At 45.3% G+C, this 20,561-nt stretch overlaps 5 protein-coding genes and 1 long non-coding RNA gene across 9 annotated transcripts; 3 read left to right on the forward strand and 3 right to left on the reverse strand.

Annotated features, from left to right (window-relative positions):
- Positions 1–370: 370 nt before the first annotated feature.
- LOC119550649 (fibrinogen-like protein 1) lies at positions 371–2,383 on the reverse strand. Its single transcript, XM_037859488.1, has 2 exons — positions 1,242–2,383; positions 371–575 (listed from the first exon to the last, which is right to left on the reverse strand). The coding sequence occupies exons 1-2, from the start codon at positions 2,354–2,356 to the stop codon at positions 401–403; spliced, it is 1,290 nt and encodes a 429-aa protein (XP_037715416.1). The 5' UTR covers positions 2,357–2,383; the 3' UTR covers positions 371–400.
- A 513-nt stretch (positions 2,384–2,896) lies between these two features.
- On the forward strand, positions 2,897–14,475 carry LOC119551935 (latrophilin Cirl). 3 transcript variants are annotated; one of them, XM_037861597.1, is made up of 13 exons: positions 2,897–3,418; positions 3,543–3,604; positions 4,096–4,366; positions 4,528–4,717; positions 4,996–6,464; positions 6,522–6,749; positions 6,805–7,015; positions 7,076–7,316; positions 8,858–9,023; positions 9,079–9,308; positions 9,383–9,480; positions 9,545–11,326; positions 12,822–14,475. In XM_037861597.1, exons 3-13 carry the CDS (start codon positions 4,312–4,314, stop codon positions 13,300–13,302), a joined length of 5,151 nt encoding a protein of 1,716 aa, XP_037717525.1. In that variant the 5' UTR covers positions 2,897–3,418; positions 3,543–3,604; positions 4,096–4,311; the 3' UTR covers positions 13,303–14,475. The 3 variants fall into 3 exon arrangements, with proteins under 3 accessions (XP_037717525.1, XP_037717523.1, XP_037717524.1); XM_037861595.1 differs by having other exon boundaries at positions 2,898–3,418; positions 4,096–4,196; XM_037861596.1 differs by having other exon boundaries at positions 2,898–3,418; positions 4,096–4,717; positions 6,817–7,015.
- Positions 11,434–12,020, reverse strand: LOC119551937. Its single transcript, XR_005219563.1, has 2 exons — positions 11,865–12,020; positions 11,434–11,805 (listed from the first exon to the last, which is right to left on the reverse strand). It is a non-coding gene; the product is annotated as an uncharacterized LOC119551937 (long non-coding RNA).
- Positions 14,476–15,285: 810 nt separating the features above from the next.
- On the forward strand, positions 15,286–16,021 carry LOC119550469 (vacuolar protein-sorting-associated protein 25). The gene is made up of 2 exons (XM_037859157.1): positions 15,286–15,412; positions 15,465–16,021. Exons 1-2 carry the CDS (start codon positions 15,363–15,365, stop codon positions 15,937–15,939), a joined length of 525 nt encoding a protein of 174 aa, XP_037715085.1. The 5' UTR covers positions 15,286–15,362; the 3' UTR covers positions 15,940–16,021.
- Positions 16,022–16,562: 541 nt separating this feature from the next.
- On the forward strand, positions 16,563–18,857 carry LOC119550896 (nucleoporin Gle1). Of its 2 annotated transcripts, none has more exons than XM_037859887.1 (2): positions 16,563–16,745; positions 16,801–18,857. In XM_037859887.1, the coding sequence occupies exon 2, from the start codon at positions 16,804–16,806 to the stop codon at positions 18,778–18,780; it is 1,977 nt and encodes a 658-aa protein (XP_037715815.1). In that variant the 5' UTR covers positions 16,563–16,745; positions 16,801–16,803; the 3' UTR covers positions 18,781–18,857. The 2 variants fall into 2 exon arrangements, with proteins under 2 accessions (XP_037715815.1, XP_037715814.1); XM_037859886.1 differs by having other exon boundaries at positions 16,564–16,748.
- Positions 18,858–18,949: 92 nt separating this feature from the next.
- Positions 18,950–20,561, reverse strand: LOC119550898 (zinc finger CCCH domain-containing protein 15 homolog). Its single transcript, XM_037859888.1, has 3 exons — positions 20,401–20,561; positions 19,826–20,260; positions 18,950–19,766 (listed from the first exon to the last, which is right to left on the reverse strand). Exons 1-3 carry the CDS (start codon positions 20,470–20,472, stop codon positions 19,056–19,058), a joined length of 1,218 nt encoding a protein of 405 aa, XP_037715816.1. The 5' UTR covers positions 20,473–20,561; the 3' UTR covers positions 18,950–19,055.

Raw genomic sequence — 20,561 nt, forward strand, 5'->3', positions numbered from 1 at the left:
AGCGGCTCCAGTCGCCGCGATGAAAGTGCAAGTGACAAATGAGACGGAGGAATCTCCCAGTGTCCAGAGTTATTTCATTTTTATCGGCCCAGTGCACACACTCAATTAGATTTCATTAAATTGTTGCAACAGAGTAAATTACGAGAACGGCGGAAAATGAAAATTAATTGCACCCAATGACTTGTGTGCGAAACAAACAAAAAGTCTCGAGCGATATGCGGTGAACTTTAACGGAGTAATTACCCGAAGACCGGGGCCGCAAACAAAATCGAAACCCAATCAACTGTCGAAGGGGGCGTCGGAGAGACAAACAGAGATTAATAGGTTTTGGCACCGAAGTGCGATTTATATAGTTCAAATTTACCGCCCTGGGCACTCGGTTGTAGCAAATAATTAGCAATTATCTTGGATCCCGCGGCGTTCGCTTTGCCTTGGGCAGGTCCTTTAGCTCCCTTTGGCTCTTGGGGCGGATGAGCATCTGCACGGACTTCAGGGATCGAAAGCTGTACCAGGGCTCCCAGTATACGCTCTGCGGGTTATCAACCTCGCCCTTGAAGTATTTTCCATTCAAATTGCTGTAAAGTTAAGTATGGAAACAAAATTATAATTATAAATCAGAAAGCTACCTATCGCCGACATATATATATTTAAAATTCAATAATTATAACTACTTAAATTTGTAAAATTCGATTCAATAAAAAACACATTCATTTAAAGCATTGAAAATTAAATAATTATATCTACTTAAATTTATGAAATACGATTCAATAAAAAATACATTCTTCATCAATACAAAACATTTAACTTGTATCCAAAAACATTCAAAACTTGTTTACTATTTGTATCCAATTCGCTGGTAATGTGGGTGTAACTTTGGCATTTTTGCTGTGTTTGAAGATAAAGGTAAGGGCTATCACAATTGAAATAATCATTTAAGTTAGTGACTGAACAATCTACATATTTGATATGAAATGTTGAGGAATTAGTCATAGCAAAAGCCTTATTATTGTTGGTAGATCTTAGAGAATACTTTATTTTGATATGATAAATATTAGAAAGACCTACTGATCTTAGAGAATACTTAATTTTGATATGATAAATATTAGAAAGACCTACTGATAAATTTGAATGGGCAATTGGATTATATCTTCCCGTCAAAAATATAACAATGTAGCACATAGACATATATTTAAAAAAATATTAATCGGTCAGTTTTATATACCAACTTGAATATGCCTTACCTTCGGGAACAGAAGTCGTACCACCAGGCTCCTTGATGGTGCTCCGCACAGTTCATGTGCGTGAATGCATCGTTGTCCCGGTCGAAGGTCGAGAACTTCATCTTGTCGTGGGTGCGCAACGCATCGCTCGCGTTTCCCTGATAGTGACCCAGTAGCTTCAGCTCGTAGCCTTCCTCCGCACTGCCGATAAGGAAGTCGTCGTAGTGGGCATAGCTCGTCTCGCCGCCGAATCTCCTGATGCTGATGTAAAGCTCGTGCGGCTGGGAAATGGTCAGGCGGTGCAGTTTCTCCAATCCGATAAAGAACTCGCCATTAAGTTTACCAAAACCCTTGCTGTAGGCATCCCAGTTGCGGTAGAAGTTTACGGATCCGTCCAGCCGTCTCTGAATGGACATCCAGCCGGGTCCGGCGGCAGTTTGACCCTCACAGGCTGCCAAAAAGGGCAGGAATCCTGGCAGGTGGATCAAGTGGATTCCGGGGTAAGTACCGTAGGGCACGCAGGTCGTGGTGGCCGCCTCCCAATCCGCCAGCAGATCGTCCTTCTTCTCCCGGAATTTCCCCTCGAAATACACAACCTTTCCTTTGAGATGAGCAATCAGTAGGGCGCTAGAAGTATTCTGCTTTCTCAGCTCCGTCAGAACATGCTGTTTCCGCTTCATTCGCGTTTCGTAGATCTTGACTTTCTGCTCCAGTTCCTTGATCTTTTCGTCTTTATCTTTGATAGTAGTCGCAAATGAAGAATTCTGAGCATTGCACACCTGTGTGAGGTTTTCAAATTTCTTCAGCAGTTCGTCGTCAGTTTGGTCCTTGGTCTGCAGTTTGTTAATCTCGTTTTCCTTATCCTTTATAGTGGCGGCACTTTCAGCTATTCTCCCCATATAGACGTCCAGTAGATCATCCAAATCACCCTTACTAATCCGGATTGTTTTGTGCTGATCGATGTGCACTTCCGCCAGTTTTTCCGGAGCTGGGGCAATTGTCACATTGGCAATTTGAGTTGCATTAGTGGGTAAAACCTCTTTTAAAGGTGCTTTGGTGGTCTTTGTTTTTGAACCGACTTGAAGGGAACACGCCGAGGCCAGCATTATAACCAAAATTATTAAAATATAGTCCATTCCGATTGAATCTTTTGAACCGTGCTCGCTGAAATCAAAATCCAACTGAAATCGCAAGCGAAATGCATTTCCCTAAGCTGAGCGCAAATCAGGAAACAATAGCTAATGCTAGCCGGCTGTAGATAAGAAATTCTGAACTTGAGGCGGCTCTTGAACTTGAAAAAGCATACTTTTCGAGCTGACTCAGATTTTGTTACTGTAATAAATAGTGTAGTTTACAGTAAAAAATCAGATTACATTTTGTATTAATTAGATTAAATCATTTCTTTAAATTTCTTTAATACCTAAACTTTAAATGATTTTTGTATGGTTCAAAGCAGACGTATATCACCTGAATAATGTAAGCATATATACATACGAATTTTATTTTAAGATATACACAATGATTTATAACTGAATTCCTATTTTAACTTTTTTGTTGTTTCCAATTTGAACTGCGCGCTCTTTATGGCAACAGGTTGGCAGTCCCACAATGCAGTTTTTGAGCTGGCAACGCTGGCCGATTTCAACCAGACATTCAAGTATACAGAATTTTTCTAAAAGAAAGTTGATTGTGAATCGAGCTCTCAAACGAATAGGATCGGTCTGAAAATCAAAGGAATTCAATCAGTGAAAAAAGTTAAATTATTACCCATTAGTAATTAGTAAAACTAATATTAGTTACCGGGCAGTTGTCTGTGAACAACTATACAAGAAAAGTGCGACTTAAACCTAGATTCTTTGGGACCTTTCCATTAACAAGAACTACGTCAGCAAATCACATTGAAAATCCTTAATTAACTAGTAAACTCAACAGGAAAACGTATCCTCTAGTGCCGAAATGTGTAATTTCCGAGTAATTCAAGAAAAATCAACAATTTTCAACATGAAAAAAGTGTCTGGAGTCAGAACAAAGAAAGCCATCCAAAGTGGGGCTCCACGGGGCAAGAAAAAACTTGAAGCGCAGCTGCAGCAACTTTTCTCTACACGTACATCCATACATATAAAGTGTGCATCGGGTGTACAAAGAAAACGGGTCTTTGTTCTGCCCACAAATCGATGGCGATGCATGCCACATGAAGGGTGTGTATTTTTAGGCTCCCTCTTCCCCGATTTCTTATCTTCTGTTTGCCGTTTGCCTGCTTGTCCGTGTTTGCTCGTGTGATCAATGTGTAAACAATTATCTCATGGTTTTTTTTCCTTTCAGATAAGTTGAAGGTTTTTAAACCCGACTTGCCTGGGAAAACTCAACATGGAAATACGCAAGAGGTAAGTACTGCTTGACCTGAAAATGGGTCATCATTCTTAGTTCACTTAAGCAATACTTTCAAACCATTTAGTATTGAATTTGATTGTCATTTCATTAACTAAATTACTTACTCTTTTTAAATCGAAATAAAACTATAATACTGAAGTACTTCGATCAGGTTTAACGAAAATATCTAAAGAAAGTCCCCATTAAACTATAAAAAGTTTGATATACTTACATATATGTATAGCATAATTTAAGCCTGACCTGTAAATAGGTCATCATAATTCAGCTAAAAATCCTGTAAAACCATTTTAAAGTACTAGATTTAAAATATACCAGTTACTAGTAGAAAGTAAAGCAAAATCATTAAAAAGATAATTAAGTTTTCAATTAAAAAAAAAAAGATTCTTTTAATTGTGTGGTATTTTTATTAAAAACCTATTCCAATTTCCTTAGGCTTTCTGTTCATACTCAGTAACCAGGCTTTTATTTCTTATCTAACCTTCAGCTTGAATACTTCGAAACAAGCCAAACACTCCCGAATGATCTTGGCCGACTAGAACCGATGAAGACCGTGCGAAGAATAGTGATCTGGGCCGGCAGGATTTGGTATTTATGACTACTATTCTACTTGCTACCAAGCATCCATCGCTAACGACCCACCAAATCCACAAATCAACCACAACATATACTAAGTATATCCCAGGCAGTGTAAAAGCGTATCATGCTACCAACCATATTGTCTATATCCTATGTGCATATATCACTAGATGCTAAGTGTCTTTGCAGGTCCACCAACAAACCAAACCAAACCAAACTACAACAATCAGCGCATCGCCACTAATTATTTCGTTCTCTATATATGCCATATATATCCTATGTCCAAATAAACCCCAACCCTGCCCATTAGCCCATGACTTATGAACCGTTTGCCTTACAGTTTCCAAGTACCAAACCGCCTACGCCTGCGAAGGTAAGAAACTGACCATCGAGTGCGATCCCGGAGATGTGATCAACCTGATACGGGCCAACTACGGCCGCTTCTCCATCACCATCTGCAATGACCATGGAAATGTCGAGTGGAGTGTCAACTGCATGTTTCCAAAGTCACTCAGCGTACTCAACTCAAGGTAGGATTTCAGAAATAAAATGTTTACCTTTTAAGAAAATGTCCCGGAAAATAAATTTGGCTGAAAACTGTATTCCAGTTATAACAATACATATGTATATAGTGTATATATATAATATAAATCCTAGAGATTGATAATTAAGCAATAAAATAAAAAAAATTACCATACATTTCAGTTTTAAACATCTGTTATATGACTTACTTTTATGATTGTATACCTTTTATATGATCCGGTTTTGTATTACATATATGCTCCAATAAACATCTTTCATCTTGCAGATGTGCCCACAAGCAGAGCTGCGGCGTGCTGGCAGCCACGAGCATGTTCGGGGATCCCTGTCCCGGAACCCACAAATATCTGGAGGCGCATTACCAGTGCATAAGTGCTGCACAAACCTCGACAACGACCAACAGGCCGAGTCCGCCGCCGTGGGTCCTCAGCAATGGTCCGCCGATCTTTGGCAACGGCAGTGGCCTGATCCATCCGCCTGGAGTCGGAGGAGGTCCGCCGCCACCACCGCGACTTCCCACGCTTCCCGGAGTGGTGGGAATCAGCGGGAATCCTGGACTGTTCAACGTGCCGCAACACACGGCCGTTACCCACTCCACGCCTTCGAGCAGCACTGCAGCTGTGGGCGGCGGGCGTCTGAAGGGCGTGGCCACCTCCACGACGACCACCAAGCACCCAGCTGGTCGCCACGATGGACTGCCACCGCCTCCGCAACTACACCACCATCACAACCACCACGGCGAAGAGGCCGCCACACCCACCAAGCCGAGCAGCAAGCTTCCAGCTGCCGGCAATGCCACTGCTCCCTCCAACACCCGCATCCTTACAGGAGTGGGAGGATCCGGATCTGATGATGGAACGCTCTTGACCACAAAGAGCTCCCCCAACCGACCGCCGGGCACTGCGGCCAGTGGATCCGCCGTCTCTGGGAATAACAGCGTGGTCCGAACCATCAACAACATCAATTTGAATGCGGCTGGAATGTCAGGAGGCGATGATGAGTCCAAGCTGTTCTGCGGACCCACCCATGCCCGAAATCTTTTCTGGAATATGACCCGTGTGGGCGATGTGAATGTCCAGCCCTGTCCCGGCGGGGCAGCCGGTATAGCCAAGTGGCGTTGTGTGCTGATGAAGCGGATGCCGGACTCTGGTTACGATGAGTACGATGATGATCCGAGCTCTACAACTCCAGCGCCCAGTGGAGGAGACTGTTTGCACAACAGCAGCAGCTGCGAGCCGCCAGTGAGCATGGCACACAAGGTAAACCAGCGCCTGCGCAACTTCGAGCCCACCTGGCATCCCATGACTCCGGATCTGACGCAGTGCCGCAGCCTCTGGCTGAACAATTTGGAAATGCGGGTCAACCAGCGGGACTCCTCCCTGATATCCATTGCCAACGACATGTCCGAGGTCACCAGTAGCAAGACGCTTTACGGTGGTGATATGTTGGTCACCACGAAGATTATCCAAACGGTGTCCGAGAAGATGCTGCACGACAAGGAGACCTTCCCGGATCAGCGGCAGCGCGAGGCCATGATCATGGAGCTGTTGCATTGCGTGGTCAAAACTGGCTCCAACCTGCTGGACGAGTCCCAGCTGTCCTCGTGGTTGGACCTCAATCCAGAAGACCAAATGCGCGTGGCCACGTCTTTGCTAACTGGTCTAGAGTACAATGCCTTCCTGCTGGCGGATACAATTATCAGGGAGCGCAGTGTGGTCCAGAAGGTCAAAAATATATGTGAGTGTTTGTACTTTAAGGTTTTACATGTAAATACTCATAATAATATTTCCTTAGTACTTTCTGTGCGAGTCCTGGAAACCAAGACCATCCAGTCCAGCGTTGTCTTTCCGGACTCGGATCAGTGGCCTTTGAGTTCCGATCGCATTGAATTGCCCCGAGCAGCTCTGATCGATAATAGTGAAGGCGGCCTGGTGCGCATCGTATTCGCAGCCTTTGATCGTCTGGAGTCCATCCTCAAGCCCAGCTACGACCACTTCGACCTGAAGAGCTCTCGCAGCTACGGTAAGTCTATAAGAAACCCATTTTGTAGTCTAGCATAATCTAAATCTAATCTTAGTTCGCAATACAGCTATCCTGAGCAACGATAGTGATGCCAATGCGGGGGAGATCCAGCAACGGCTTCGCATCCTAAACAGTAAGGTGATCTCGGCCAGCCTGGGCAAGGGCCGCCACATACAACTCTCCCAGCCCATAACCCTTACCCTAAAGCATCTAAAGACCGAAAATGTGACGAATCCCACCTGCGTGTTCTGGAACTATATTGACCAGTAAGATATTACACAACAAACTTATGGGAGGATTTTTACCAATTTAAGTTTCCTTTTTAGTGCCTGGTCTGCCAACGGTTGCAGCTTGGAGTCGACGAATCGCACCCACAGCGTCTGCAAATGCAACCACCTGACCAACTTTGCCATACTCATGGACGTGGTGGACGAGCACCAGCACTCGCTGTTCACCATGTTCGACGGCAACATGCGAATTTTCATCTACATCAGCATCGCCATCTGCGTGGTGTTCATTGTGATTGCCCTGCTGACGCTGAAGCTTTTCAACGGGGTCTTTGTGAAGGTAAGAAACGGCGGCTCCAACCCGCTGCCGCATCAGCGGGCAGGCAGCAGGCGCCAGCAGAACAATATTCGCGACCAGACCCATGAGTCCTTGACCCTGACCACGCCCACCAGCCAGACCAATGTGTCGACGCCCAGTCATGGGAACACAAACTTTATCCAGCACAATTCCATCCGCAACTCGCATCGCAACAATCTGAACTACAATGTCCAGCAGCAGCAGCAACAACAGCAGCAACAGGTTGTTGCAGCAGCTGCTGCTGCTGTGGTGCTGTCCAATCAGCCACAGCGCAACATGCAACATGCCATGAACAACCTGAATCTGAATCTGCATCAGCATGGTCAGCAGACGGCGGCTGCTGCAGCTGCTGCTGCCTCGATTGCCGCTGCACTTCAGCAACATGCCGTGCAGGCCAGCAACAACCTCAACATTAGCCACAATTATCTGCAGCAGCAACACGCCCAGCAGCAGCAACATGGCCAGCAGCAACAGCAACATCCGCACCGCAATCACAACCTGAATGTGGACGGCAATGGATTGGACAACACGAACAATATCATCATGCAGGCCAACATGGATGACTTACAATATAAGTGGTGGTGGTGGTGAAAAAAAATCATAAACAAACACAAATTTTAGGCTAGGCTAGGATTTCTAGATTTATGTATTTATGATCGAGAGACACATGTGATATAATGCTTAAGTAACTCAAATTGTTAATGGAACTCTCTCTGATAGGACTCAAAGATAAGACTCAAAAGCTCTGCTGGGAAGCAATGATCACTCTGGAAATGGGAAAGGATTAGCCCATTCAACTTAGATCGTTCGTCGCATCCCAGTGGCAGCTTACACGTGAAGACTCTCCACTTATTTTAATGTATTTTAGTAATTTGTCATAGCTTAAGTTTAGAGCACTTTTCCAAACCAATGCTTGTTTTTCTCCATGTGAAAGACGAGATTCTCTTTTATTTGAAATCATCACTCTGGCATGTTACTTAATTATTTAATCATTTTTGAGATATCCTAACCCCTTTATGTGCATTCATTGTTTAACAAATTTAATACCTTAAACAATACAAGTACAATTTAATAACTTAAAACATTTCTAATTTTCTTTTGTATTTAATTAATTAATAAAATATACAAATGTTGCTAATTTTCTCCTGTAAATATTGCATTTTGTGTTTGTCATTTAATTCGTAGACCTATATATTTTCTATATGTTATGCTTGTTTCGTGTCTTGTTCATTGTTTTATTTTAATGCGTATAATATTATTATTTATCGTATTACTCTTAGTCTTTTTCACCACCACCCACCAAAATTATTGTAAATCAAACCCTATATTAAGTTTGAATTTCGAAATTGAAACCCATTTCTCCAAATGAGGCGTTACCTACTAACTATTTTCTTTGACTTTCTTCTTAAATCTTACGATTGAATCTTTAGGGTCCTTCTGCTGGTTCTGCTTAAAAAAAAACTCACCTCGAAAATTGATTTAAACTTTCCACTCTGTCTTCTCTATTTAACTTTCCAATCCAGTCCGCCCGCACCTCGATCTATACCAGCATTTACCTTTGCCTGCTGGCCATCGAGCTGCTCTTTCTTCTGGGCATTGAACAGACCGAAACAAGCATTTTCTGCGGCTTCATAACCATTTTCCTACACTGTGCCATTTTATCTGGCACCGCCTGGTTCTGCTACGAAGGTAAGATGGCCCTATTCCGCCTTCACTTTGCAGCGCTAACCTATCGCCTCTGCAGCCTTCCACTCGTACTCCACCCTCACTTCGGATGAGCTCCTACTGGAGGTGGATCAGACGCCCAAGGTGAACTGCTATTACCTGTTGTCGTACGGATTGTCGTTAAGCGTGGTGGCCATCTCGTTGGTCATCGACCCCAGCACCTATACCCAGAACGATTATTGCGTGCTGATGGAAGCAAATGCCCTGTTTTATGCCACCTTTGTGGTACCTGTGCTCATCTTCTTTGTGGTAAGTTAAATTAAAGGATAGGAAAGTGAATTCTGAACTGGTACTTATCACTCCCAAACATGTACATCTTTCAGGCCGCCATTGGCTATACATTCCTGTCTTGGATCATAATGTGCCGCAAGAGTCGCACTGGTCTGAAGACCAAGGAGCATACTCGCCTGGCTAGCGTGCGGTAAGATACCTTGAAAGTCCATACGGAACCCAAAGACTCATCTGAAACCCAACTTATCCCCCAGCTTCGACATACGGTGCTCCTTTGTATTCCTCTTGCTACTCAGCGCCGTTTGGTGCTCTGCCTACTTCTATTTGCGAGGCGCCAAAATGGACGAGGACACGGCTGATGTTTATGGCTATAGTTTCATCTGCTTCAACACACTACTGGGACTCTATATTTTCGTGTTCCACTGCATCCAGAACGAAAAGATCCGGCGGGAGTATCGCAAGTATGTGAGACAGCATGCCTGGTTGCCAAAATGCCTCCGCTGCTCCAAGACCTCCATTTCCTCGGGCATTGTGGCGGGCAATGGACCTACGGCCGGAACCCTCTGCAGCGTGTCCACCTCAAAGAAGCCCAAGCTGCCACTGGGAGTGAGCGAAGAGGCGCATGATGATCCCCAGCAGCCACAGCAGGCGGGAGTCCCCGTCACCGAAGATGCCATAATGGGAGCCAGCTCTGATTGTGAGCTTAATGAAGCCCAGCAAAGAAGGACTCTGAAGAGTGGACTGATGACAGGAACCCTCCAGGCGCCACCGCAGACACTTGGCGGACACGTGGTTCTCGAAAGAGGAAGCACCCTGCGGTCCACCGGTCATGCCTCACCCACCAGCTCTGCCGGATCCACGCACCTCATCTTCGCCCACAAGCAGCAACAGCAGCAGCAACAACAAGGACCTCTGGGCGAGTCGTACTACCATCAACCGGACTACTACAGCTGGAAGCAGCCCCCAACTGGAGCCGGAGGATTGAAGGCCCAGCGGGAGTATTACAACAATGCAGGAGCAGCTGCCTCCTCGCCGCAGCAGGCACACGAGGTATTTTACTGGACTCAGAAGCCGAACAGCGGCCAGCATGGCAAAAAGAAGAGGGGTGCCGGTGGAGTTCCCGCCTCGCCGAGTGGATCACTGCACAGCCGCACGGCCGCCGCCTCCCAGGTGCTCTTCTATCCCTCGTACAAGAAAACCAAGCCGGGCCAGGCAACCGGTTATCCGCAATACGCGGAGGCTTTGGACCCACCACAGGCCACTGGCAACGCGGCTGCCTACTACCAGCAGCAGCAACAGTTGCGTCGCCAGCAGCAACATCACCAGCAACAACAGCAGCAGCAGCAACTCTCCTCGGACGAGGAACAGGCCGAGCAACACGCTCACCTGTTGCACCTGCAACGACGAGCTGGTGGCCAGCAGCAGCTCCCCGCTCCACCGCCACACATGGCGCAGTACCAGCAGGAGTTCATGCAGCGCCAGTATAGAAATAAGCATTCCAACTGTGATCTTGGCATGGGCGATGCCTACTACAACCAGGGCAGCGTCGGCGGCGCGGATGGGCCGGTGTACGAGGAGATCCTCAGCAACCGCAACTCGGATGCGCAGCACTACGAGGTGGGTGACTTTGATGTGGACGAGGTGTACAACAATAGCGTTGGCACCGGCGTCTTCAACAGCATGCGAGCCGCAGTGGCCGCCGGCGGGAGTCGCTATGGCGGCGGAAGCCTCAGTGGCGGCAGTGTCTCGTCCAGGAGCCAACAGCAGCAGCTCCAGAAGCAGCAGCAGCAACAACAGTCGCTGGCCCAACAGAGATCGGCTCGGCGCTGCACGGCAGATGATGACGACGACGACGAGGACGAGGAGGAGGATGAGGAGGCAACGGCCGCGGAGCAATTGCACGACAGCGTCTGTGATGAGGATGAGGAGGACGAGAGCGACTTGGAGGACGATGCTCATGGACTGCCACCCCAGAGCGATGAGCGCATGCGACGCCTGATGGCTATGCAGGACGAGGACTTTAAGCGGCGGTTTCAGTAAGTACACATATGGCTTAAAAATATCTTATATCACAATAAACAGTGCATTTTGCTGGACTCAGCCAACTTCGCAAAAATACGTCTAAAAAAATCCGATGCGATCGTAAGGAAGAATTAAACATTTTTATTTTTACATGAAGTCGTCACAGTATATTGGTCCCCTTTAAATGATTTGACATTCTGTAGTAACAATACCCGAGTTTTCAAACAATATATATTTTTTTTAATTTTATATATGCTTCGGAAACGTTAACATTGTTTTAATGTATACGAATGAGTACACATTCAATAATTACTTTAACAAATACAAACTTAAGCATTTTTCATTTTTGAGATTAGTATCAAAGTAATTTTAGTTCAATCAAATATTTTTATCCTTTTGGGAAGGGACTGCAATCACTAGTGGCGCACGGACCTTCATTATGAGAACCTTCAGATCGAACTAAAACTGCGATCACCAGGAGAAACAGGATAATCTAAGGCGACAAGCCATTTATGTTTGGGATAGATTTTTTGTACCGATTTGCTTACTCACCAGTATTTTCATCTTGATTTCGGTTTTGGAACTGAACTCGGATCCGCTTACCATACCTTCTTATACTACAATCACTTGTTATACCCTCGCAGAGGGTACTATGATTTCAGTCAGAAATTTGCGTGGTACGGAATTTTCATGAAATATCAGTGAAGCTAGCAGCGTTTCTTTACTTACATTGCCCATTTCTTTTACCTGCAAGGGTATATAAACTTTGGATTGTCGAAGTCAACTTTCTCTCTCATATTTTTATTGTTCTCAAGAACAAGTGATAAGATACACAGTAAGTATTTTGACCAAGCAAAATATGTGCATTTTTAGTTTAACTTTTTAAAAACAAACCAATAAAATCTGGCTTAGTGTTTTTCATAAATAGCTTTTTTTTTGGCAGTTACAACTATGACACAAACAACCAAAAGCTATTTGTGAATCCAATCATAAAGTTAAACTTAACGATTCACGATTTTTATTTTGTCAAAACACTTTTCCGCCTAGTGTAGGCTACATGCATTTAAATCAGTGGTCAGCACACAATCAACAATGAGTTGCACATGGCATTATCTGCCGGCCTTTGTCTTAAACCGAGTACATAGGAAATCGTAATCATTTTATTAATTATTTTTATTTCAAGGATTTATATAGGCGGCATCCGTGTCAAAAGATCACAACGCATAAATTCTGTTTCATTTTGTTTACCATAGAAAGTTCCAGGCCTTAAAATCGATCTAGTTTATAGGAATGTATTTATGTTTTTTCTCTGAAATGCGAAGATAGGGGAGTGTTTATATAGCGTTGTGAACATAATGTCTTAACACATTTTGAGAATTGCGAAAGCCATGAACATAACCCTTCAGACTACCTTAAAACAATAAGAATATATGTACCTATTCACGGGTATAGTAATTTTACGTGAATGCTTAACATAAGTTTTAATGTTTTTATCCAATATTTTTTTAGACGTCAGCTACGCAAGCATGGAGCGCCCCTTGACTACGGGGCCTTGCCGCCGGGAACGGCGCCAGGAGCAGGTCCGCACCCCGAGCACAACGGTGCGGTTTTTGGGGTTAGCGGCGGCGTTGGTGAGGGCTCCATCCGTGGCGCATTCCGGCAGCAGCAGCAGCAAATACTGACTGCCAAGTCGCCAGCCGGTCGACTGGCAGTGAATGAGTTGTTCGGCAACCATGGCATCGCCGGACCACCGCTGCCGCCGGCCAATCAGACGCCCGCGCAGAAGCGTCAGCAGCTACAGAAACTGTCACCACAGTCCACCACATCATCGTCGTCGCATACATCACACAGCAACCCCAATCCGCATCCCCACCAGCTTACCCAACCCCATCCGCATCAGCATCCCCCGCACCATCAGCAGCGCCACCTGTCGGCCATGCTCGATGAGAACAACACGGTGCGGTGTTATCTGGAACCACTGGCTAAGTGAGCCGATAACGCAACTCCCCCGGAACAGTCTTAGGCAAAAATTGTAGCTTAGGATCTCTAGCTATACCTAGTATTAGTCGTTAGTCGAAATATGGAGCATTGTGTGAAACAACATGCTGTCATGCTATACGTGCAGTGATTCGAGAATCCCAAAACTTTATGAATGTATATGAAATAACTGAAACCTAGACCATAGGCACATCCATCCCACACACGCGGGAAGACCCGATAAGGAGCCGTGCAAGCTAAACCAAAATAGAAGGGATGTGGGATAGGGATTGGGTCCTTCGACTTGCATGCATTTTATACCAACTTGGAAATCGATATTAAATATAAATGTATGTACCATATATGTATAATGTATTGTAATACATGTCACCACATGCCATTTTAAATACTTAAAACTAATTTAAACAACCAGAAAATCAAGTATATATATGGATGTATATGTATAAGATCTGAGAACTGTATGTACATGATATATAGAATGCAGGCGAATTATGTTTTATGTATTTTGTAAGGGATCAATTGTTTTTGATTTTCGCTGATTATGCTCGTAAGATATATATAAACACAGACTTAAGATTTGTTTCGTGTTTCATAAACCAAAAAGAAAGCCTACGTTTCGAAATTTTGTAATTTTTTGCTATCCAACTGCCGTTTTACACCTCTGAACCAAATATTCCTTCCAACTATAAAGCAAGTGTAAAGACATCATTTCGAGGGAATTATGCCATTTTGTTGTTGCATTTTTTTACGTTGTAAGCGAACCAGAGCGAGGCATTTGAAGTGTACATTTTCATCAATATAGATGCTTTAAGCACACGTATAGGGGCATTTATTTATATTTTTTGAAGAAAGCTCGTAAAATGCTTTATTATTTATACAATATAAAGAAGAGAGATTAAATAAATCGAATGCTATGTAAATGTCTTGGAAACTGCATTGCATGCACCAAACCGAAACCGATAGAGCAGCATACGGAAATACCTATATAGCAAAGAAAGATTTCAACCAAACCTCACTTGTTAACTAGGAACTAACTGAAAACTCTTTAAACACTAGCCAGCTAAAATCCACACACTACACTGTACTATCCCTACTCCCTGAATGGCATTCTCTCTAGAATTTCACGCATGTGTACAAAAACCAAATAAAGTAAAGTGCAAAACAAGATGATTACCATATTACTATATGTCGTACATAACAAGCCAAGGAAGCTCCAGAGGCAGCCGCCCGCTCGATCCCATTTGATCCGATCAGCAAGTTAAACTTGAAGGAAAACCATAAGCACACAATCGATAAAGTTAGAAATAAGCACGCGCAGCATAACACACAGTTAGTGTATAAAACGGAATGGAAAAACCAATATGTGGAAAAGGAAAACAGAATAGAAGATATTGAATGTATAGTGTTGCGCCTCCTAGTACTTTACTTATATTAAACCAGATATATCAGATACGAGTATATATGTGAATGTATATTGATGATGCAAGCCACTGCAATCCCCTTTTCGTCGCCAACTCCTCACCAAATCGATACGAGAGATTGATAAATCTGAGATCTGAAAATGAAAATGAAACCGAAAACCAGACACCCAAATCAAACTTTAAGGAAAAGCCCGATGAAAATGTTAATGTACACAATTTTTTCTATTTAAGACAAAATACAAGAAATGGATTGCATTTTACTGTAAATGGAATATGAGTGTTTTAATGGGATGTTGGGTTTGAAAACGTATCTTCATGTTATAGTTAAAAGATTGATGATCAAGTTGGGTATTCTGAAACCTTCCGGAACTTAATAAATTATTTGCCCGTATTGACAAAGTCAATAAAATAGATAGTTATCAATATGCTCAGATTATATACGGTAAGAGGCTACTAACAGGCTACGAAAAAACTAAAAAGTAACGAATCTTGTTTTTGAAATCCTTATAAATTCTTTTTATAAAGTGTGTTCATTTATTTACTAGGTATTTTTCAGTGGTCCCCCTACGGTCACTCTGAACCATTAGTAATTTTCATTGGCAAAACAAATGTTTATTTCGTAGTAACCAAGATGACGGATTTCCAATGGCCCTGGGAATACACCTTCCCCCCCTTCTTTACGTGAGTATCAACTATAAGGTGAAACAGCATGGGATAATCCCAGGTTTTATAGATTGCAGCCCCACGAAGAAACCAGACAGCAGCAGCTGAAGGTCTGGACAGATCTCTTCCTCAAATACCTCAGGCACACGAATAGGTTTACGCTCAGCATTGGGGACCAGAACTCTCCGCTGTTCCACAACGAATCCCTGAAACGTCGCCTATCGCCTGAGCTCGTCCTGGCGATTCTGTCCGAACTGGAGCGAACTGGCCACGCGAATCCGCTGGACAAGCGTCGTCAGGAGTGGCAGGTCTACTGGCACACGCTCGAAGAGTATGGCAACATGGTCTACGACTGGGTACAGGAAACCGGCCAGACGAACTCCATCTGCACGCTCTACGAGATCGCCTCCGGGGAGAATACCGCCCAGCTGGACTTCCACGGCGTGGACGAGGCGGTGCTGCTCAGTGCCCTGCGCTTGCTCGAGGAGAAGGGCAGGTGTGAGCTCATCGAGATGGACGGCAGCCACGGCGTCAAATTCTTCTAAGTGTCCATTCTATTTGTTAACCTTGTCTTGTCCAAGCACTGCGAATTTCGTTTTCCCACAATAAAAACATAATGTAAATGTATTAAGTAATCTTTATTAAATTTGATATTTGGGAAAAGGGATCAGGAAATCAGCAATTTTTGTTATCAAATTAAACTAAATACACATGAATTTAAAACGTATTTGAAATAAAGTTCTGAATTTTTTAGTGATTAAATATTTGGATTATATTTTTTCCGGGACGTCATTAGCAATCAAAAATAATTTGTTGGGTGCCTTCATAAATTAAGATATATTAAAATCGTTTCATTTCAATTTTGTATAATAGTTTATAATCATGAATAATATCCTTAAATATTAAAAATCAATAATTTGTGTTTTAGCGCTTAAATGTATTTTTAAAAGCTTTAGGGAATGTTATGTTTAAGCTTAATTAATTTAATATACATATTACAAATGTAAAAAAAAATTATTTTAATCATTTGAGTGGTAATTATTTTAAAAACATAGTAAGACCATATTTTGAAACCCATTCACAATAACGGAAATCTCATAACCCGCAAAACATTATGGTATTTTATAAGCCCAAAATGCAGTCAAGTGTTTTAATGATGGTATTTTTTAGTAGCTTCAACAACTTATTGTTGACCGACGCAAATACTTTGTTTTTGAAGTCTAAATTGAAGGAACCGCCTGCAATATTTAAACAATTCAAAGAGCTTGTCAATTTCCAAGTGAGAAAGTCAGTTAAAGATTTTCACTGCAATCAGTGGTGTAGCGTTAACCAAAGCAACAAAAAAAGAAAAGTGGTGAGCGTAACTTTACAAAATTTTAAGATTGTGGTTAATCGTGAACTTGCAGAGCATGGATGATATGATGCGGGCCCTGGACTGGCTGAAAGTGAAGTCGACGCTGCATAACGCGGCTTTGGCGTCCAAGTCCTGCACGGGAAGGACTTTGGGCGAGGATCGGGAACCGGTGTGGGTGGAGGGCAGCAAGGGCACACCGGAGGCACCACCAACAACAGAGGAACTGCCTGCTCCCAAGGAGGAGGTGCCCCTGCCGGCAAGAACCGATTCGGAACCCAGTATATCCTGCTTTCCCGATGCACAGGCCATCAACGCCAGCATTGTGAAGCGGGAGATGGCGGAGGAGGGCAAAAAATGTGTCCGTCGGCAACTGATGGCCCTCAAGGACAAACAGGATGCAATGCGTCTCTCACGCGCCGCCCAGCACAAGGAGGATGAGCGCCAGCGTGATCAGTTGCAGCAGAAGGCGCTGCGGGAGCGCGAGCTAATTCAGAAGGCAGACCAGATGACCGCGGCCCAACTGGAGGCCCAGCAACGCGAGCAGTTGGTTCTGCGCCAGCATACTGACCAGAAGCTGCACAAACTGGCCCTGGAGGGTGTGTCCCGCTGCCAAAACAGATTCAGTCAGAAGTACGAGGGCATAGCCAGAATACTGCTCTCCCTGGACAAGGAAACGGTCCAGGTGTGCGCCACCCAAAACACACAGCTCAAGGAGCTGGGCCAGAAGTTCAATCAGCTCGTTAGTAACGTCAAAGTGGGCAAGTGCGAAATGCAGAGCCAGTTCCTCTGCTACATCATCAAGGCGGAAGAGTACTGCAAGAGCCTAGACGTCTTGGAGCTGGACATCATCAAACAGCTGGCCGAGTTCTCTGAGCAGATCCAGCAGCAGCTCAAAATGGAGGCCGCTAAGAAACATGAGGAGGAGCGGCAGAAGCAGCTGGAGGAGGAGAAGCAGCGGCTGGAAAAGGAGGAGGCAGAGGCTAGGGAAAAGCAGCAGCTGGCAGAGACTGCTAAGGCAGAAGCCGCCAAAGATCCGGCTCCCCAGGAGCCAAAAGCCCAAGAAGCGCCACCAGCCGCCACAGCAATATCTGCGTGCGTCCACCCAGACAGGTTGAAGTTATACAACGAGATAATTTCGCTGTATCAGTCCAAGGTGGACGCAGTGAAGCCACTGCAAACAGACGAGTCGCTAAAGCAGTATCGTACCGGCTGCCAGAGAGCCATTAACTTACCCCTTAACGCCATCTCAGCTGTCAGTCCGCAGCACCTGACCCAGAACTTTGATAAGCTTTACAGCTTCTTTGCCGGGCAGCCGATTAAAGTGATGAATGGTTCAACCATTACCATCAACGATCATCCGCTCGCCCGAGATTATTGTATGCTTCTAATGGCCAAGAAGTTTGTCAGTCAAACGGAGACTGCAATATCCAGCAATCCGCAGGCGGCTTTTCCCTTTGCCTCTGTGATAGTGACATTCTGGAAGCTGTTGCCCGACTTTGGCCAGGTCTTCCTAGCATACATGTACAAAGAGTCACCCTTTCTGGTGCCCTATGTGATACCCCAGCAGCAAGGACAGACTCCGGAGCAGTACCTGAAGACCATAGGCTATCGGCTGTCGGACAAAAACGAGCTGGAGAAACCGGACATCTACCTTAAGCGCCAATCGGGAATTGCTCGACTCTACGCAGCGGTGATTATTACTCAAGGACGAAAGGCAGCCGGGCCGGATCAATGCTTTGAGTTGGAGGAGGGCTGGATCTGGCTAGCTCACATGGTAAATGTTAAGCCGTTGCCCGACATCAGTGCCACATTGATAATGGAGATCCTGCAGACCCTCGGCTTTGAGCTGTGGCGAACCTACGGCAAGCAGTTCGTAAAACTGCTGATGTATATTCAAAATATTTACATGCCTCAGCTGGCGGCGTATGATGAAGGCGGTCCGAAGACGCGGCTGGAGATGCTCCTGGCTAAGTTCCTGCGCGAGCGGCAGATTCCGCAGGCTATCGGAGTTTTACCGCCAGGCTTTTGGTAGCCTTACAATTTAATTAGTTCTGATTTTTTAATTTCAATGTATGTATTTATAGGAAACATAATATAATTTCTCAATTACTCGAAAGTGTTTTCAATCAGAAAATGATGATATAGATGACTTTACCTGGTGTGTTAGACATATTTACTAAGCTGCAGACAAACACATCAGGTCATTTCCAGAAATGCAACAATTGAAAGCCACAACTTTATTGATTGAAGGTAGCTAAAAGGCAGAAATCATTTTATGAACTCGTTTCAAACAAACTACACGGAGGACTAGTCATCGTCCTCGTCCTCCAGATCCAAGTCATCCAGTTCGCCGGCCAGATCAACAAAGAGATCCTTGTTGATGGGGGCAGCATCGTTGGCGGGTGCAGACGACGAAGCGCCGTCCTCGTCGGCCGCTGCATCCTCGGCAGCGGCGGTTTTGGCTGCTTCCGTTGCCTGATCCAGAAGTCGATTGGTGGAGGCAATGGTGCCCGAGCCGTCCACCTCCTGGGCAGCCAGCGACAGAGCGGCCAGATCCAGCTCCTTGAACTCGACGGTATTGTCGTCGTCGTCGTCCTCGCGCTTGTAAATATCGAAAGCAGCGTCACCCTCCTCCATTGGTCCATCGTCGACCAGGTCGGGATTGAAGCTGAACATCTCACGACCCGAAATGCCGAACTGTTTGCCCTTGCTGAAGTCATTCTTCTTACGCTCCTCCTCGGCGACCAGCTTGGCCTTCTTCTCCGACAGCTTGCGTTTCTTCCAGGCGAGGAAGGACTCCAATGTGACGCGCGTCTGGTTGGGTCCCAGGGCAGCGCGCTCCTTCTCGATCAGATCGACCAGCGAGATTTCCGTGGGCTTGTCTTCCTTCTTCTTGTCGCGCTTCAGCACATAGCCGGCTGGCAGGGCGTGTCGGTAGATGCACTTGCCGCCGTTGGGGCACTCCCAGAACCAGCCGTACTTGGACTTCTCCACTGCCTCTAGGAAGAACTTGCAGATCTGAAGAAGAGAGAATGGTTAGTTTGGAATTTCGAGGAGTTATTCGGCCTGAAACGCACAATGTCCGTGGTGGGGCGCTGCTTCTCGCCGGAGCTCTTCTTCTCGACCACCTCCTTGAGCTTGGCATCGTCCCAGTTGGTCATCGGATCATCCTCGTCGCGCATGTCCACGTAGATGGAGCGCTTCTCGACCTTGTTCTCCTGCGACAGATCGTGGGAGAACTTGCACTTGTCGCCCTTGGTGCAGAGACCCTGTTTGAAGAAGGCGCAGACCACAGACTTGGGATCGGTGCCCTTCTCCACCTTCTGGGTCTGCACTGGCTTGAAGATCGACGCCATCTCGCGCTGCTCGGCCAGCTTCTTCTCCTTCTCCTCCTTGCGCTTGTCGCCATCCTGGCGGGGATGCTGGCCACCAGATTGCACCTGCTTCTGCACCTGCTGGATGAACTTCTGCTGCTTGTTGCCCTTCTTGTTCTTCAGTCCGAAGGTCTTGTCCTGCCGATGGAATTACACATGTACAGGTCAGTGGATCATATTCAATTGCTCGCCGCCGGGTTTCCACATCACGAAGTCTGGGAGGGCGGGAGGTGGACGGCGGCGGCTGACCCAGCGGCTTTCCCCGACTCGCAGCCTACCTCAATGACTTTCTCCTTCTTCTTCTGCTCCGTCTTCTTGCTGGGACCTGGCGGCGCTTTTTTCGGGGGCATCTTCGGGCGGGATACGGGAATTTAACAACTCAAATCTAGGAATAAAGTCGAACCAAAGGTTTTTGCAACCACGCTGGCCCAATAGTAGA

Source organism: Drosophila subpulchrella, chromosome 2R, assembly GCF_014743375.2.
Source record: "Drosophila subpulchrella strain 33 F10 #4 breed RU33 chromosome 2R, RU_Dsub_v1.1 Primary Assembly, whole genome shotgun sequence".
NCBI classification, from domain to species: domain Eukaryota; kingdom Metazoa; phylum Arthropoda; class Insecta; order Diptera; family Drosophilidae; genus Drosophila; species Drosophila subpulchrella.

Excerpts from the sequence above, each read along its gene's own strand:
- LOC119550649 (XM_037859488.1), bottom strand. The coding sequence starts at position 2,356 with ATGGACTATATTTTAATAATTTTGGTTATAATGCTGGCCTCGGCGTGT. Across the intron at positions 576-1,241 it reads TACGACTTCTGTTCCCGAAG|CAATTTGAATGGAAAATACT; the intron begins GTAAGGCATATT and ends TTAACTTTACAG.
- LOC119551935 (XM_037861597.1), top strand. The coding sequence starts at position 4,312 with ATGCTACCAACCATATTGTCTATATCCTATGTGCATATATCACTAGAT. Across the intron at positions 4,367-4,527 it reads TATATCACTAGATGCTAAGT|TTTCCAAGTACCAAACCGCC; the intron begins GTCTTTGCAGGT and ends TTTGCCTTACAG. Across the intron at positions 7,317-8,857 it reads TCAACGGGGTCTTTGTGAAG|TCCGCCCGCACCTCGATCTA; the intron begins GTAAGAAACGGC and ends TTTCCAATCCAG.
- LOC119550469 (XM_037859157.1), top strand. The coding sequence starts at position 15,363 with ATGACGGATTTCCAATGGCCCTGGGAATACACCTTCCCCCCCTTCTTT. Across the intron at positions 15,413-15,464 it reads ACCTTCCCCCCCTTCTTTAC|ATTGCAGCCCCACGAAGAAA; the intron begins GTGAGTATCAAC and ends CAGGTTTTATAG.
- LOC119550896 (XM_037859887.1), top strand. The coding sequence starts at position 16,804 with ATGGATGATATGATGCGGGCCCTGGACTGGCTGAAAGTGAAGTCGACG.
- LOC119550898 (XM_037859888.1), bottom strand. The coding sequence starts at position 20,472 with ATGCCCCCGAAAAAAGCGCCGCCAGGTCCCAGCAAGAAGACGGAGCAG. Across the intron at positions 20,261-20,400 it reads AGAAGGAGAAAGTCATTGAG|GACAAGACCTTCGGACTGAA; the intron begins GTAGGCTGCGAG and ends TTCCATCGGCAG. Across the intron at positions 19,767-19,825 it reads AGCGCCCCACCACGGACATT|ATCTGCAAGTTCTTCCTAGA; the intron begins GTGCGTTTCAGG and ends TCTCTTCTTCAG.